General features: G+C 35.3%; 1 protein-coding gene across 2 annotated transcripts in view; it reads left to right on the top strand.

The window, feature by feature from the left end:
* SAMHD1 (SAM and HD domain containing deoxynucleoside triphosphate triphosphohydrolase 1) overlaps positions 1-17,302 on the top strand; it is a 32,572-nt gene that overhangs the window by 6,702 nt on the left and 8,568 nt on the right. For both annotated transcript variants that reach the window (XM_058177386.1, XM_058177385.1), the window contains exons 2-12: positions 1,747-1,813; positions 3,315-3,393; positions 6,444-6,604; positions 7,295-7,410; positions 9,042-9,112; positions 10,448-10,603; positions 11,522-11,622; positions 12,696-12,804; positions 15,230-15,321; positions 15,767-15,882; positions 17,008-17,147. In XM_058177386.1, the coding sequence (XP_058033369.1) occupies positions 1,747-1,813; positions 3,315-3,393; positions 6,444-6,604; positions 7,295-7,410; positions 9,042-9,112; positions 10,448-10,603; positions 11,522-11,622; positions 12,696-12,804; positions 15,230-15,321; positions 15,767-15,882; positions 17,008-17,147 (1,208 nt within the window). The remainder of the gene's footprint in view (positions 1-1,746; positions 1,814-3,314; positions 3,394-6,443; positions 6,605-7,294; positions 7,411-9,041; positions 9,113-10,447; positions 10,604-11,521; positions 11,623-12,695; positions 12,805-15,229; positions 15,322-15,766; positions 15,883-17,007; positions 17,148-17,302) is intronic.

Genomic DNA, 17,302 nt, shown 5'->3' on the forward strand with positions numbered 1-17,302 from the left:
GGCTTAGGCAGTGGTGGCAGCAGTGGCTCCTCACATTCTGGGAAGTAAAGTCATTGCGACCATTGTCTGCCCTGAGCTGCCCGCTGGGCGGCCAGACGGGTGGCCAGCCGCGAACTGTGTTTGCTGAAGCTGCTAGGCAGATCCCCCCCCCCGACCGTCCTGAACAGGTTTGTTCCTCAGGCTGTGCTTTGACCCTCCCCAGCTATAGGTAGGAAGATGGGATCATCTCGGGAGCAGAGCCTTTGGTGCCAAGTCCCTCTTCTGCCCCCATGAAAATCATCCCCACCCCACTCATTCCAGTTAAATGCACATAGAGTGGATTTGTTTTAAACAGATAAAAAGATCTGTGCTGCTCGTTATCAAAATCAAGTGGAAGTGTGGACACGGCTGATCTTGATGCTGGTAGGCAGAGGCAGAATTCTTTTTTTTCTTATTTTCCTCCCCCAAAATTAAGGTGCGTCTTATACTCCAAAAAATACGGTAATTATCATCTGGCACCTTAATGCATGCTTGTGTTTCACTACTATATTGTAACATACTGCCATGAACTATGAGTATTAGTGAAATAAAGGGGAAAACAAAGTGAATGCTGTATCTCTTGGAGATTCTGCTTCAAGGTCACCTGGCATACCAGCTGCATACCAATCTGTGCTTGGACAGGCCTGCTTGAACCTTACTGGTTGCATAGGGGTGGACAGTGGAAGGTAGTTAAGTTGGATTTAGAGATTTTGGCACCCGATTCTCAGTTCTGGCTATGCACTATTGCAATGCACTTGAAATAACACTATATCTTTCCCAACAAATGGAACCAAGGATCATTTGTATTTAGAGGTTTAAGTTTGTGGCAGGTCTGGCAGTAATCCTCTAATAAAATATCCTAATACTACGTAAAAAATCCTTAATAACTGGCAGGTCAACATTCCAGAAGAGGGAAATGGAAAACTTACTTCTCTACTGTTGTCAAAAACTTTGCATGGACTTGTCCATGAAATTGGCAAAAAACAAGATCATTGCAAAGGAGATTAATATGTAGAAACGTGTTACAATCATACTACATGGAATAGACAAGAATATATTGTTTTATATTCACTTGGATTCCCTGTTTCATAGTAAGCATGATCTGCTCTGGTACTGAAATCATATAGCCTTCTGGGATTGCTGTTTCCCCTGTAGTAATGTTAGAGGGTGTGCCCAGTAAGCTTTGTGAATTGGGTTGAATGTAGAAGGCTGTGTGATACTTGACAGTCTGGCATAGAATTGCTTGCTCTGCTCAGTTAGTTGTACTTATCTCATAAGTAAGCAAGATCAAACTACCATACAATTAGCAAATCTTCAGGGCACTGGCAAGATCCACATTCTTTATTGTGTAACTTCCTTCCTGTTTCCACAGGAAAGTTTTGAAATGTATATTGGAGGTCTTCTGGTTATGCTAATTTATTCCAGGATAAATGTAATATTCAGATTTTTCTATATTTAGGGAACAAGAAGAATCACTCTCGTACAGTAATATGAAGGATTAATTCACAGGATATCTGTGCCTTTGGTTATAATTATTAAATGTTTATGTTGCCTGACTGTCAATAAACTACTAACTTGGATTAGTAGCCTCTTCATGGCTTCTCTTTCAGGTTTATTAATCATTAGTTAATTGTAGTCCTGTAGTCAGATTCATTGTAACCTGCCAAATAATTTCAAAGTGACAATTTCAGAAAGAAATGTTAACGTTTATGTATTTTAACTCCCTAGAACATAAAATAACTGGTTTAACTGTACCACGTCTCACTGAATCTAAGCTTGAAAAAATGGGAATTTGGTAAGCAACTTTTTTATCTATTCAAATTGAAGAAATTATAAGAATGTTATGTCTTCTGCACCTGCATAGCCCTTTGGTTGTTATTGGTTGCCTAAATACTATAATATACTTAAGTGACTTTCATTTTCAGATGCTTTTTTTTTTAGGAAGATTTTTTTATATTGCTTTGGTACACACAAAAAATGGAAGATATAAAAAAGGAAAAATACAGGAAAAATAAATAAACATAATAGATAAACATTTAGCAACCTCTATTTTTAAACTTTGCTTATACCTTGCCCCCCACAAAATATAAATTTGTCTTCCCATTGTGTCGATAGAGAGCTAATTCACAAATCATTTATGCATACCTTGTGACAAGTTTCTTTGGTACATGCTGTATAATTTCATGGATAGTACAAACTCAGACCGTACACTCGCCTCTGTCTTTTTGAACAAAAATGTTTTTATTATAACAAAGATATACAATAAGTAACTTTTGTTGGTGAATAACAAAATAAAGTTTATCCCTGATGATACAACATTGTGTTATATTGCTAGTAATGTCTTATTTTTAAATAAGACTTTATATTTTATCTTATTATCTTATTTCGTTTTGTCCTTTTAATGCTATTTATATTGTTACTATGTTCCTCTCTCTGTTTTCTAATTGTACATCCCGTTTCTGTCCCTGCACTCTGTTGTTTGTTTCTCTTGACCTTATTTCTTATTTCAGAAAGGATACTTATTTCTGTATCCTTTTTAATAAGAACTGTTACCCAATCAAAGTTGTGCAGGTCTTTTCAGCCTCTCTGAGTCTCTTAGAGACTTGCTCTGAGGGACTTGCCCATTTCCCTTGGAGAGCCAGCACCATGTCACACTAAGAAGCTTTTGACTTCTGCCAAAGGTCTCTTACTTTTGTCATTGTGGCTTAGGAGTGCCATACACCTTTGAATCAACACTGCCATAAAGCATCCCAACAATGTGTACTGCTTTGCTTGCAGAATGTAAATGAGGATATAGTATGCATACCGTTTTATAGTTACACTGTGCAGAACATTGCTCACAGTAAAAAGAAAAAATGAAATATGTATATATTCTTATTAATAAAATAGAATAGAATATAATTTTTTATCAGCCAAGTGTTATTGGACACATAAAGAATTTGTCTTGGTGCATATGCTCTCAGTGTACATAAAATAAAAGATACCTTCATAAGTACAACACTTACAACACTTAATGATAGTCATAGGGTATAAATTTAACACTTAATGATAAATTAATGTGGAAATGTAAATTTAACATTTCTTTTAGAATAGGAATAAATGTATTTTTTCTTCATGACATTATCCTTTAAAAATGAGTGATTTATCATCATTGCTTTCTGCCAGAAGATATTTTGCTAAAAACTTCCGTAAAAATTCATGCCTTTAGTAGCAGTTAATTTAGCTTCCATATTAACTTCATTACTAAATAAAATATTGAATTATTGTTTAAGTCATATTATATGCTTCATTTTCAGTGCTGTAGGAGTGAGAGAGAAGCTGCTAATTTGTATGCGCAAACTGGTACAAAGTCAAAGTTACACTGAAATAGCAAAGGTGAACAAACACTTTCTTATTATGTATGTTGAAAAAGGAATGTACCAAACAAAATTAGTCTTGCTGTTATGCTATATTATTTTAATACTTAAGTCAGTTTATTTAACATTGGGAAACAAGCTACAATTCAGTCTAAATTTCTAATTTTCTAAACAGACCTGGAATTGGCTCTCCTGGCCATAAAATGCTTGTTAGAATATAACAGAAGTCTTTAGACATGGTATAAGTGGTAGAAAACAGACATGTTTCATTTTCATACGTTTGTTTAGATGTCATTTTACAATTGTAAAATGTTAAACCACGTGGTCTGTTTTCTGTCCTCCATTAATTTCCAAATCATTTTTATATAATTCAAAAGAACATTATCTATAAAATTCAATGAACTTTAAAACAAAATTAGTAAGTGAAATAACAGTTGTTTAAAAGGAAGTCACAATAACAGAAGGCCATATCATATGAACCACAGGACTGTGGTGGTTAGGACTCGGGTTGACAATTAGTTTGAGACCCGAGTGCTGTTGTGTCATTTCACCTCCAGCCAACTTAGTAATTCGAAAGTGAGCAATCGTGAATAGATAGATAGGTACCACTTAACAGGGACATGAAAGGGCCCCCAACTGGGCACCCCCCGGGCAACAGTGATTTTACCAGCTAATCCTTTTAACCTGGAAGCACCTTAGGTGCTTCTGACATGAAGAGAATGGGTTCGTATGAACCAGGGTTGAAATCCAGCAGGTTCTGACCGGTTCTGGATAACTGATAGCAGAAATTTTGAGCAGTTTGGAGAACCAGTAGCGGAAATTTTGAGTAGTTTAGAGAACCAGCAAATACCACCTCTGGCTGGCCCCAGAGTAGGGATGGAATGGGGATTTTGCAATATCCTTCCCCTGCCACACTCACCAAGCCACACCACGCCCACCAAGCCGCGCCCACAGAACCGGCAGTAAAAAAAATTGGATTTCACCACTGGTATGAACCAATGTTGTATTTTGAATTACACATCTCCAATATTTAGCTGAATCCCCATTGCATTCTTTCTGAAAGGATAGCACAAAAAATATATACTTTTTGTTAATTTAACTATTATCTTAAAATGATAAAAACAATAGCCAACAGATGCTGAAATTGTCTTTCACAGATGTTCATCAGCTGGATATGCTAATTTTTTTCTATGCTTCTGTGTGCACTTGAACATTTAATTTAGTGTAGTCTAACAACTAGCATAACAAGTAGTTATTTCATTAATTTGATATATTTGCTTAGAAAACATATAGCCTCCTACCTTATACATGATAATCCTACAAATGTGTCATCAAAGAAATCAACCCAGTGTACTCATTTGAGACACAAATGATCAGATTTAAGTCATGCTTCAGACACATTATGGAAAGACCTAGCTCTCTGGAGAACTCTACAATGCTGGGAAGGTTGGAAAGAAAGAGGAAAGGAAGATGATCAGCGGCAAGAATTTACCATTGAAAGATTTAAAAGACTAAGCTGAAGACAGAGTGCATTGGAAAAAATATATGGTCACTAAAGGTCAACATTGACTTCATAGCACATCATAAATCAATTGTTATAATAAACAAAGCAAAAAATCCATTATAATCAGAACAAAGTTAAGCAGAAAATCAGGTATTTAATTATATATGTAACTTTGAACACAGGGAAGATTATTGCAGGAAAATAAGCACTTATTACTCTCAAACTGAAGTTACGTTAAAGTGTCAATTTCTCATAATTGAAACCTGGTTTAAGCTTTCCCAGCAGCATCCAAATATGTCTTGTGACCTCTAATGCAAGAAAGGGAGGCAACAGTTTTTTTGAGTAAAACCAGAAGCAAGTTCTTGGCAGGATACAAATGGGGACAAACATTAACTTTCTAAGTATGACCTTATATTATTTTGAGAATTACTTAAATTATATAAAGAAATGAAAATTTAGATTAGCCCAATGATAAAACTGGAAATCTGGAAAGTTAAAATTCCCTGTTTTTTAAAAAAACAACAAAGGGTCCATCCATAAGAACTTTTATAATATTTTTGAACAGATAACTTTTTTAAAAAATCGTCTTTCTCTGCAGAGTTTATTTGCCCCAAATCTGCTGAAGATGGTTAGAGAGTAGCCATCTATAGTAGTTTTTTTTTTGTTTACATTTATATCCCGCCCTTCTCCGAAGACTCAGGGCGGCTTACAGTGTATAAGGCAATAGTCTCATTCTATTTGTATATTTTTTACAAAGTCAACTTTTGCCCCCCCAACAATCTGGGTCCTCATTTTACCTACCTTATAAAGGATGGAAGGCTGAGTCAACCTTGGGCCGGGCTTGAACCTGCAGTAATTGCAGGCTACTGTGTTCTAATAACAGGCTTCTTAATAGCCTGAGCTATTCCGGCTATAGTAGTTCTGGGAATGGCAGAAGAAAGATAATAGCAAGTATTTAAATCATTAGCCTAGGTTTTTCAACTTTTGTTTTATATGGGTGGTTAATTTGTCCCAGTTGATTTTCATTTGGGCTGTTCGTTATTTGTGAGTCAGGCCTTTAATTATCCTGTATTTTATCTTAATTTTTTAGAATTAATATAATATAATATAATATAATATAATATAATATAATATAATATAATATAATATAATATAATATAATATAATATAACAACAGAGTTGGAAGGGACCTTGGAGGCCTTCTAGTCCAACCCCCTGCCCAGGCAGGAAACCCTACACCATCTCAGTCAGATGGTTATCCAACATTTTCTAAAAATTTCCAGTGTTGGAGCATTCACAACTTCTGCAGGCAAGTTGTTCCACTTATTGGAACTCTGCTATCATGTCTCCCCTAGTCCTTCTTTTTATTAAACTAGACATACCCAGTTCCTGCAACCATTCTTCATATGTTTTAGCCTCCAGTCCCCTAATCATCTTTGTTGCTCTTCTCTGCACTCTTTCTAGAGTCTCGACATCTATTAGAAAAAGGCAATGTTTATTCTTAATTGAAATATTATTCATCATAGATTAACTGATATTTTAAAATTTTGCTTTGCTTTTTTCAGGTATTTAATGATCCAATCCATGGTCATATTGAAATGCATCCTCTTCTTGTTCGCATCATTGACACACCTCAATTTCAGCGCCTACGATATATTAAACAGTTGGGTGGCACTTACTATGTTTTCCCAGGAGGATCACACAATCGCTTTGAACATTCTCTTGGGTAAGGAGTACTGTCACTTTCTTTTGTATAAGTAAAATTATTCTACTTTTTAAATTTTTTAAAACAGCCAGTTCCTGCTATACGTTTTTCATTGAGGGAGATTTTTATATTTAAAATTTGCCTTATAATGTCGCATATTTAGATACACTTAAAATTTACAATACATAATATTTTTTCTTAAACCTTGGGAATCACCACTAATAATTGTAGATAAAAAGAAAGACTACTTGGTTTATGTAGCCAGCATGTTGAATATAATGCATTTATTATGCTGAGTACCATTGGTCAAACTGGGCTTTATGTAGAGAGAATATCTATATTGTAGGGTTTCCATGTTCCATGCAAAGAATAACAGGAGAGAGAGGAAAACTTTTCTTAATTTCTGTTTGAGCTAAAGAAAACTGGCCTCTGCATAAGTGTGTATAAAATACAGGCAAGACTATGCAGATATTGTTTTCTTCCTTTAAAAATGAAAAAAAAATATTCTTCCTTGTTTCACATTAAATTTTACATTTCACTTTGTTCAAAACAAAGATCAGTAACATGAAACATTCTCTACTATATAATATTGAAATTCAAAATTTAAATAAGCCTTATAGCCCAGTTCATAATTGCATTGCATTGATAACTTAAATTCCCATTTTGTCAATCAAGACATAGAAAAGTTAATTTCTTCTCTTTTTGGAAAAGCGTTAGTCATCTCGCAGGCCGTTTGGTGCAGGCATTGCAAGAACGACAACCTGAACTGAATATTGATCAGAGGGATAGTCTCTGTGTTCAAATTGCTGGACTTTGTCATGACTTGGGTAAGCAAGTTCTTTGTTAATAAGTATTATGTTTATAAACATATTATGCCATTCCAGACTATTTTTTGAGACAGTTTTAACAACTGTATTAACTTCTGCATTAACTTGATCAAATGTATCTAGCCCTGAGATAGAAAAATGGAGATTTCATGCTTCTGGAAAAGGAGTAGGATAGAATTGTAAAATACTGCATTCAACATGAGACAGGTGAGCCAATTTCTATACAAAAGAATAACAGGATACTAATTGATGTAAATTGTGTTAGTATTTAAAATGTAGTTGCTGAGCTTAAAGTGGCTAATGTTGTACAAAGAGATTACAAAAGTCAATTTAGTTATGAAATGCCTCAACTAGAATTCATTATTTTGACCCTTATCTGCTGTAGAGATGGGTTAATTCAGTGTTTGTCAACCAATGGAATGTGACTGGGGACACATAGAAGTAATCTAGGCGGGATGAAAGTCCATTCCACATTCTATGAGAGAGATAGAAGGTCACAAGGCAATCCTGTCAAGTATGCTGAAACAAAGAGAGCCAAACATCTACAGGAGTATATTTCTGCTGTTGCTGATTGGAGCTTTTCAGTCCCAAATAATTTGTTTTGTTGTTGTTGTTAGCTTTCTGCCACTCTTGATTTGGATATATATATATATTTAATTTGGGCTTACATTGGCAAATCTTATTTTTAGCCCCAGTTTGCTTTCATTATTTTGTGCAGGTAACTGAAGCTTATGGCATACATAGTTTTTATCACAGTCACTGACCAGCAATTTAATTTGTCAGGAGTATTATTACAATGTTGTATTTTATTAAAGCCTCCCAACTACACTGTCCAGTTCCTCAGGCCGCCTGTTTTCAAGTCCCAGATTACTTTCTATTCGTTTATAACAAAGACCCAAGCTGTAGCCAGTCACCATTTTTGTGTTGAATTCTGAGATATTTACAGAAATGACTCTTAATGCCACTGCTTTGTTTTGCAGCATGCCAGCTTTTTAATAATATTCATTTAATGTTAACATTTAGAAACATTTAAAAGAAAGGTAAGGCAGGAGGATCTTGCCTTGGGAACTCTGGCAATAGCTTAGCATAATTATTCTATGAAAGGAAAACTAAACATAGTTTTAATATACAATGCAGTTGTTAGAAAGATAAGTCTTGTGTATTATCAATTAGCACAAATAGTAAGTCCAAATGATAAGTTTTTCCTGTTTTGAGGAACTGATTACAAACCATGTTTTCAATAATTTTAAACAGGAAGAACATACCACTTTTTTATTTCTAGTTTGTTTCTCTGGCTTAATATTGCTTTTAAACATTAAAGTTCTTTATAAATTAAATTAATTATTTCAACACGATCTTTTCAACACAATTAAAACACCGATATTCTGAAAACAGTTTGAAACTTAAATCTTAAATTCTAGTATAATTGTTAATCAGAGAGAGAGGGAGTGGATTAAAAAATGACCAACTCAGGTTCAATAAACAATAAATGAATACTTTGGCTGTAATAAATTTAGCAATAGCATAACTTGAGGAACATTTGTCTGTGTATCTGAGTATATCTGTGTATGCATTTAAAAACATACAAATACATCTTAACTCTGCCAAAGTTTAATTGTATAATCTTTTAGGTCATGGACCATTTTCACATATGTTTGATGGAAGATTCATTCCACTGGCTCGCCCGGGATTAAAATGGAAGGTGGATATTATTTTATTTATTAAATATATAGGTATTGTAAGTGAGACATGGAGCTTCTCAATCATCCAGGTCATGGTTGTCCCAAAGGTGCTTTTCCAAAAGGCAACTGGACTTCCTGGAGGTTTTTTTCCTTAAAAATATTTAACTTCTTATCCAAAAAGCTTCTTCAGTTCTGACTGAATGGTGGGGAATGGAAAGATTTATATTCTTTGCAGTCTTCTGGTCATCTGAGAGTTGTTGAGGTCAGTTGGGGGTTTATCTGTGTCCTCAGAGTCACCTGAATCAGAGTGCAAATGGGTATGGAATCTTCTTGGGGTTGCTGAAAGGACTGTGTTGTAGACAGGAGATAGATGGTGTCATCCCTCCCTCTCTGTTGAGAGGGGGCTTTTAATTTTTAACGTAGATGGCCTCTTTGACTCCTCTTTCAAACCAGTGTTTCTTTCTGTCCAGAATATGGGTTTGCTGTCTTTGTAAGAGCATCTTTGTCTTTCCATCTGTTTCTGAAAGACAAAAGTCATTCTTTTGAAGATAGCAAAAGTCAACTCTGGTCAAAAGCGATCTGTCGTAAGTCGACAACTATCTGTATGAGCAAGTGGCTTATTCTGCTTATTCCCTGAATGGATAGAAAAGCAACAATAACTGCAGTAACTGTAACTACTATTTGTATTACATACAAACTTAAAACTATGACGTATTATTTCAGTAGCTGGGATTCATAAGCCATTAAACCAAATTTAAATCATTGTGGAGATTTTAAACAAGGATCTTTAGCTTTTCTTCATGTGCAACCAGAAATATCAATTATGCTGGATTGATTTGTAGTTTATATGTGATTAACATAAGGGAACACAGTGGCGCAACAGCTTAATAACCATGGATATATTGGCCAGCGATGGCACTCTGGCTGTTCAAACCCATGACACCACATGACAGAGTGAGCTCCTATCATTTGCCTCTAGCCCCTGCCCATCTTGCAGTTTGAAAGAGAATGAAAAAAGAATGCCAGTAGATAAATAGATATCACTCCAATGGGAAAAGCTAGCAGCGTTACTTGTGGAAGTGGGAACCAGTGCCAGACCTGCCCAGTTGGGAGGCAAAGACAGTGGAAGAAAGCCTAGATGACCCAATATTCCCGGAACACTGCTAGCAAGCTGGTGCAAAGCTAGTTCACCCCCTGTGGTGTACCCATGGATATAGCGGACATGCGTGAACAAAATGAAGTAGCAATCGTAAGCTGCCAGAACTAAAAAGCATTGTAGTCTTCCCTGGCTATGTATGCAATACTCTTAAAAAAGGTGATTTAACATTTATCTATCTATCTATCTATATTTACAGCATGAGCAGGCTTCTGTTCAGATGTTTGAACACTTAATTGATTCCAATAACTTAAAGCCAGTCATGGAAAACTATGGTCTTAAGCTTGATGAAGACATACATTTTATCAAAGAACAGATAGCAAGTCCTGTTGAGGAGAAAAGGGGGGACAAAGAGGTGAGTTCCATTTTTTCATAACCCTGGATCTTATCTAAATGTTCTGCACTAGAATGAACTGGGATCAAAAGAGGAAAGAGGCAAAAGGCAAGGTCATTAGTTTTTGTTAGTTACTTATTTTTAATATGTAAAGTGCAGGAGTTCAATAGTAGAACAAACAGTTGCATGCCGAAAGACCCAGGCTTAATTCTAACATTTCTGAGGGTGGAAGGTGCTGCTTGCTGACATGTTGAGAACCATCAACAAAGATGTATAAATGTTTTTTTTCCCCAATCCTGTTCAAATAAAAAATATGTATTACTTTAAACGTTGCTGTAAAATTAAAAAATGAACTCAAAACTGAGAGTTTCTAAGAAAATTTTGAAATGTCATAAAGAATTAAGACACCCACTAGGGCCCATATATAAACTCTTACCCAGATATCACATGAAGATAGAACAAATAAAACATTGCATGTTAAAAACAATGCAAAACGTTTTAGAAAGCAGACATAATACAGCAATGGGAATAATTATGAAATACATCTATAATGGGCGGGCAATTAATTTTCCCAAGGGGCCACATAAAAAACTGGGACTGTTGTCTCAGACACTGCTACCCTGCCCCCTGTTGTCCATCCCTGATATTGCACTGATGCCCTGCCCCAAATGCCAACACTGCACCACTGTCCTTCCCCCTGCTGCCGCCCTTCTCCCATCATCGCTGCTGCCTCAGTCCCCATGCCCTGCTGAACTGGGACTGTCCACTTTTTAATTCTTTTTGATTAAAATACAGATTATAGGAATTAATCTGCTGCAGCATTTGCAAAACTTTGGAAAGTTACTGCTTAAAAATCTTGGTTTGATTGTTCACCATGAAATAGGTATAAATATTGATTAGCAGATAGTATTTGCTTACATTTTTGTTCTTCTCATACAGTGGCCCTATCGTGGTCGTTCCAAAAACAAGAGTTTTCTATATGAAATAGTGGCTAACAAAACAAGTGGCATTGATGTTGATAAATGGGACTACTTTGCCAGGTATAGAAACTTTACTATTTACTAGACTTGAAAACATTTTTAGAAGCGATATTGAAAGAGTTTTACCTACAACACTTTCAACGAAGTAATTTTTTTCCATTTTTAAAAGAACAGGAATGTACTTTTCTTTGCAGTTAGACTCCTTCAGTTTTAAGTGGTTTTAATTGTTTTTATGCTGTTTGTATTGTTATGTATTATTTTAGATTATTAGCCGTCCTGATGGAAAGGCAAATATACACCGAAATAACAAATAATGTAAGGGGGTATCCCTTCAGAATATATCAAACTATTCATATATATAAAAAGTGAGCAAGAAATGGGTAGATTTTAGCTCACTCTTACCTCAAGCTATATCATATATTTTAATAAATAAATGAAGAAGAAATTACGCTATTAATTGGATCACTTTGGGAAATCTTTGCTAAGCCAGTAGGTTGGTATCAAATTTAGTTCTGTGTAAAGTAGGTTGATATCAGTACAAATGCCGATTTTCAAATATTTTCATTCCACCTCTACAATATCTTGACTGGTAGCACTATCCCTATTGGTTTTGCAGAATAATATAGCAAAAAGCAGTACAGAAAGCTGAGTAAAAATAAGCATCTTGACCAGTCTACATTTGATGTTTTTCTGAGTGAAATGATATTTGTGGATCTGTAATTCATAGTAGAGAAAAATATGGTGGAAAATGAGAAAGAATGTTGGTCAGATGATAGTTATGACTTTAAAATTAAGATAGGTAGGTAGGTAGATTTATAGATGATAGATAGAATATTGTTTTATAATTGAAATTCCAACTTCTATGAATTGTTTAATATCATGGGAAACTGCTTAGAAAAATCAAATAAATGAACATGAAAAATGTTGATTGCTATAGAACGTTGAACTTTCTGATCTGTTTCATGTTCATTATCCGTTTTGGTTTAATAGTTTTGCTACTGTTTTACTTTTCATAAATAATATTTTAAATCACTACTGTATGTTAATTTGTGTGCAATAATATTTATTAGAATCATTGTAAATGTATTCACGTGCAAACTAGATTTAAAAATGTCTTTTTGGAATATACTCAGGGATTGTCATCATCTTGGAATTCAAAACAATTTTGATTATGAACGCTTCATTAAATTTGCTCGGGTGTGCCAAGTGAAAGATATGATGCATATTTGTACCCGTGACAAGGTAAATTCCATTAGACAGATTATGTATTTTGTATATTTCACAAAAGTATCAGTTAGGGTACATACTGCAGGAATAAGAGAAAGTTATAGTTCTTGTTTATGAGAATAGGGAGTTTTAGAAGTGGATTTCTTAGAAGTCTAAATTCTGACTTCCAAAGATTAGAAAGCTAATTCTTTGCTTACCAAAGTTAATGAGTTTACTGAACGGTGAATGCAGTGACAGCCTTAATTTAAAGAGCAGAGTAGTAAAAGTCAAGGCAAGATGCCTTTTTATGTAATCTCTAACTTTTATTTATTAGATATGTTTGCTGCCCATCTTGTCTCAAGGTGACTCTGGACGGCTTATTTATTTGTTTATTCAATTTTTGCAGATATAGTGTCATGCTCATCACTGTGAAAGCACAAATAAGAGTCAGAAGTGTCCCCATGGCCTTTTATTTCACCTGAATTTTGAAAAATCCCTTTGAAGGGAAGGAAGGTCTAGGCCAATGATGGCAAACCTGCAAACTGCAACCCCAAACCCACTTACTTATTGCAAAGTGCCAACCCGGCAATTTATCGTATTTTTCGGACTATAAGATGCACCTTAGTTTTTGGGGAGGAAAATAAGAAAAAAGGTGGCGGTCAGGTGGATCAACCTCCCAGAATACCCCCAATCAGCTGTTCCCAGAGGTGAATTTTAGCAACAGGTTCCTTGGTTGTGAGCTCTGTGCCTTGCTTTTTTTTTCTTTTTTTTTTCTGCCTCTGAAACTTCTGAAACTCTGTTTCAAAAAAACCTTTTTTCCTGCCTCTGAAAGCCTCCGAAACAGAGCATCAGAAAAAAAGCCTCTGAAGCTCTATTTGGGGGCTTCTTTTCTGAAGCTTCTTTTCTGATGCTTTTTTCAGCCTCTGAAACCTCCGTTTAGGCACCCAGATTTTCACCCTCTTTTTTGGGGGGAAAAAGGTGCGACTTGTACTCCAAAAAAAATACGGTAACCTGAATAATGAGGTTTTACTACCTAAAATAATGTTAAACAGGGCAGAGTTCAGCTAATTGTTCTAAGAAAAACATGATAAATTGACTTTTATGCCCCTTCATTTTTTTTCTGCTTTTGAAATATTACATTTAGCAACAATAAAAAAGAAAAACTTTTGTAATATCATTTCTCTCTTTCCCTCCCTGTCTCTCTCTCTCTTTCCCTCTCTCCCTCTCTCTTTCTTCCCCCCTCCCTCTGGGGGAGGAAGGAACCCCTGAACTGGAGCTGGGTGGTGGGAATCTGATGTCTGTAGGCCGACAAGCCAAAGAGCAGCGCACCGAATGCCAGCTGGCTGGCGGGGAGGCAGGGCATCCCAACACAGGCAGCTCTGCAGGACAAGCAACTGACCGGATATCAGTTGCTTTTTTTTTTGCCAAGACTAGACGACACAGGGTTGCAATGTGGCTCCGTGCTAAATTTGACTGTTCTGCGCAAGACTCTGTGAGAGTAGGGGGCAAGTCATGGGGGCAGCAACAGCAAATGTACTGCAATGAACGCAGAGTAATGTTTCGCGCATTTTCTTCAGTCCCTCAAACTTGTTTCCCTGCAAACGACTGCAAGAAACACAATGAAGCTGGGCTGGGGCGACAGTGCACATGCCCACAGAGAGGGCTCTGCGTCCCACCTCTGGCACGAGTGCCATAGGTTCGCCACCAGGTGTCTAGACTTTGAGGGGTGATAGGGCTCTCAGCACCCTTCAGATTGACTGGGCTGGCTATTTTAGCCATGAGCTGCCATTTTAAATGCTGGATATAGAATTCATATTACAGGCAGAAGACAGGATTGCCTCATGGTTCTACTAAAATATAAGATTGAATATCTGAGACATAATGATAGAAAAGTCATCTACTAAATAACAAAGCAGTGATGATTGCAAAAATAACTGTTGGAGAATTTTTTACTGATTAAAATGATTTTATCTTTATAGAACTCTCATACATTTTTTTTGCAACAATGTATTGCTGTGTTCAGGAGCAGTTTAAAAAAAACCATTATTACTATTTTAAAAAAACCAATACGAAGAACCGTAGTAAAATTGATACAATATAATTGCAATAATAAACACTTAGCTGGGAATGATCCTCTTTAGACTTAGTGAGTCTTGCTTATGAGAAGCCGTGAATGGGATGACCAATATAAATTTTTGATATATAGCATTACATAGTAAATATTTTATTCATAATGTTCTAGAAATGTCCCCTATTGCTTCAAAAAAGTCATCAGAATTCATTTCTGGATATCTAGAAACAAGCATTTGGAGAGAGTATTATTACTAACCATTAAAATTAGTCAGAGATTTTTGCAAGTGGATGGTTTTGTGAATTAGTTGGTTAATACTACCCTCAATGCTGTATTGTTCTGCAACTATTGTTTTAATAACAGATAAATAATATGTTTTATATTTAAAAGGAGGTTGGAAATTTGTATGACATGTTCCACACACGAAACTGTCTGCACCGCAGAGCATATCAGCACAAAGTTAGCAACATTATTGAAACCATGTAAGTTTGAAAAGATCTACTCTGTGAAACTTTTTGATTATATCAATCCTTATAAAAATATGCATTTTAATAGTGTTAAATCTGCATACATTTGCAATGAACAAGATATTTGAAGAAGTTATATCTCTACAAGATTAGGGAGGGAAATGCTGCTTCAATAAGGTATGATGTTTAGCTGTACTTTTTATAAATAAGTTGCATACAGTTAATATACTTAGAAGTTTCATTGATTTCCCAAAAGATTTTTAATAAATTAATCTAGCCAATTAACTTTTTCTCTGCTAAAATAGCTCAATTGAACATACCCTTTCCTTTCTCTCTTAATCATTGTCAAAGTAGATTTCATTGAAGAAGGTAAATATTGTTTATATTTATAATTAAATATATGGTTTCTGAAAATACAGTTTTTAATAATTTCCAATTTGTATCGTTTATTTCATATTAGGATTACTGATGCCTTTCTAAAGGCTGATCCATATATCAAAATAAAGGGCTCAGGTGGAAAAGTGTTCCAGATCTCTACAGCACTGGAAGACATGCAAGCCTACACCAAGCTGACAGGTGAATGTGTGGATTCTTCAGAAATTCTTATCACACTAAGTATGAGAAATACTTTTCTCAGGTTTCAGTTTTGTAGCAAGGTACTATAATACTGTAACAGTATTTCCACTGAAACTGCAAATGCTTTCAAAAACCAGGTATTTCTGCAGGGTACTCCAATTATGTAATCCACAGTTCAGAAGGGTTTGTGGAATTAGAGAATGAGAAAAAAGATCTTACCCTATTGTTCCCCCATTTTTATCAGTGAGATTCTTCAATTGGATTAAAAGTCATGAATAGAACAAGCATTTCTATTCGTTGGGAGGTTACTGGTTTCCATTTTAGACTTGGAAAAAGATGTCTTATATTTTTTCATGGATATAAGAATATTTATAGCTAGCTTTAATAAAGCTATTTAAAGCTATTAATAATTAAATTAATATTAAGGGGCCTCTGTGGCTCAGACTGGTAAGACAGTCTGTTATTAACAGCAGCTGCTTGCAATTACTGCAGGTTCAAGCCCCACCAGGCCCAAGGTTGACTCAGCCTTCCATCCTTTATAAGATAGGTAAAATGAGGACCCAGATTGTTGGGGGCAATAAGTTGACTTTGTATATAATATACAAATGGATGAAGACTATTGCTTGACATAGTGTAAGCCGCCCTGAGTCTTCGGAGAAGGGCGGGATATAAATGCAAATAAAAAATAATAATAATAATAATAATAATTAAATAAGAGCTGATGATTGTAGCAAAGACCAAAGAACTGGTGAGTAAACCACAGGTTGATTTACTTGATCAAGGTTAAAATAAGACTTGGTTACAAAGTTCTGGCAACCCTTTACAGACTCTTTGCTGACACCAGGATTGAAAAGATGTTTTATGGGTTTGCTTATAGATAAGGGATAGGATATGGGATGAAGAGCTATCTATTTGTTGCCATATAAGATGTGAAGAGTTATTAAATTTATCTATTCTTGTAATGAAGGTTGGAAGTCACTTCTTTATTTCGTTTCATTTTCTTTATTTTTTCCCCACATTTTGTTCTTTCTATTCTCTTTTCTTCCTTTTAGTTTACCTTATTGTTTATTATTGAAATCTTTAACAAAATATATGTGAGAATAATTATATAATGCTTTCTGGCAGATGAAATCTTTTTGAAGATTCTACATTCTGATGAACCAGAGCTGAGTGATGCACGCGAAATTCTGTGTAAAATACAGCAGCGTGATCTCTTTAAATGCTTGGGAGAAACGCAGCCACCAGAGGGCGAGGAAATTAAAAAGGTTGAGACAATTTGCACTGGTTAAATCACTTCATTGTATGAACTCATTTAGCTATAATAATTGAACAATCATTTTCTATATCTTCTTTTATATTTTCTAAATATAAATCTCTCCTAAGATTCATAAAGTTTGGCAATATTTTGAGATTTGGATCA

Source organism: Ahaetulla prasina, chromosome 3 (assembly GCF_028640845.1).
Source record: "Ahaetulla prasina isolate Xishuangbanna chromosome 3, ASM2864084v1, whole genome shotgun sequence".
In the NCBI taxonomy this organism is placed as follows: Eukaryota; Metazoa; Chordata; class Lepidosauria; order Squamata; family Colubridae; genus Ahaetulla; species Ahaetulla prasina.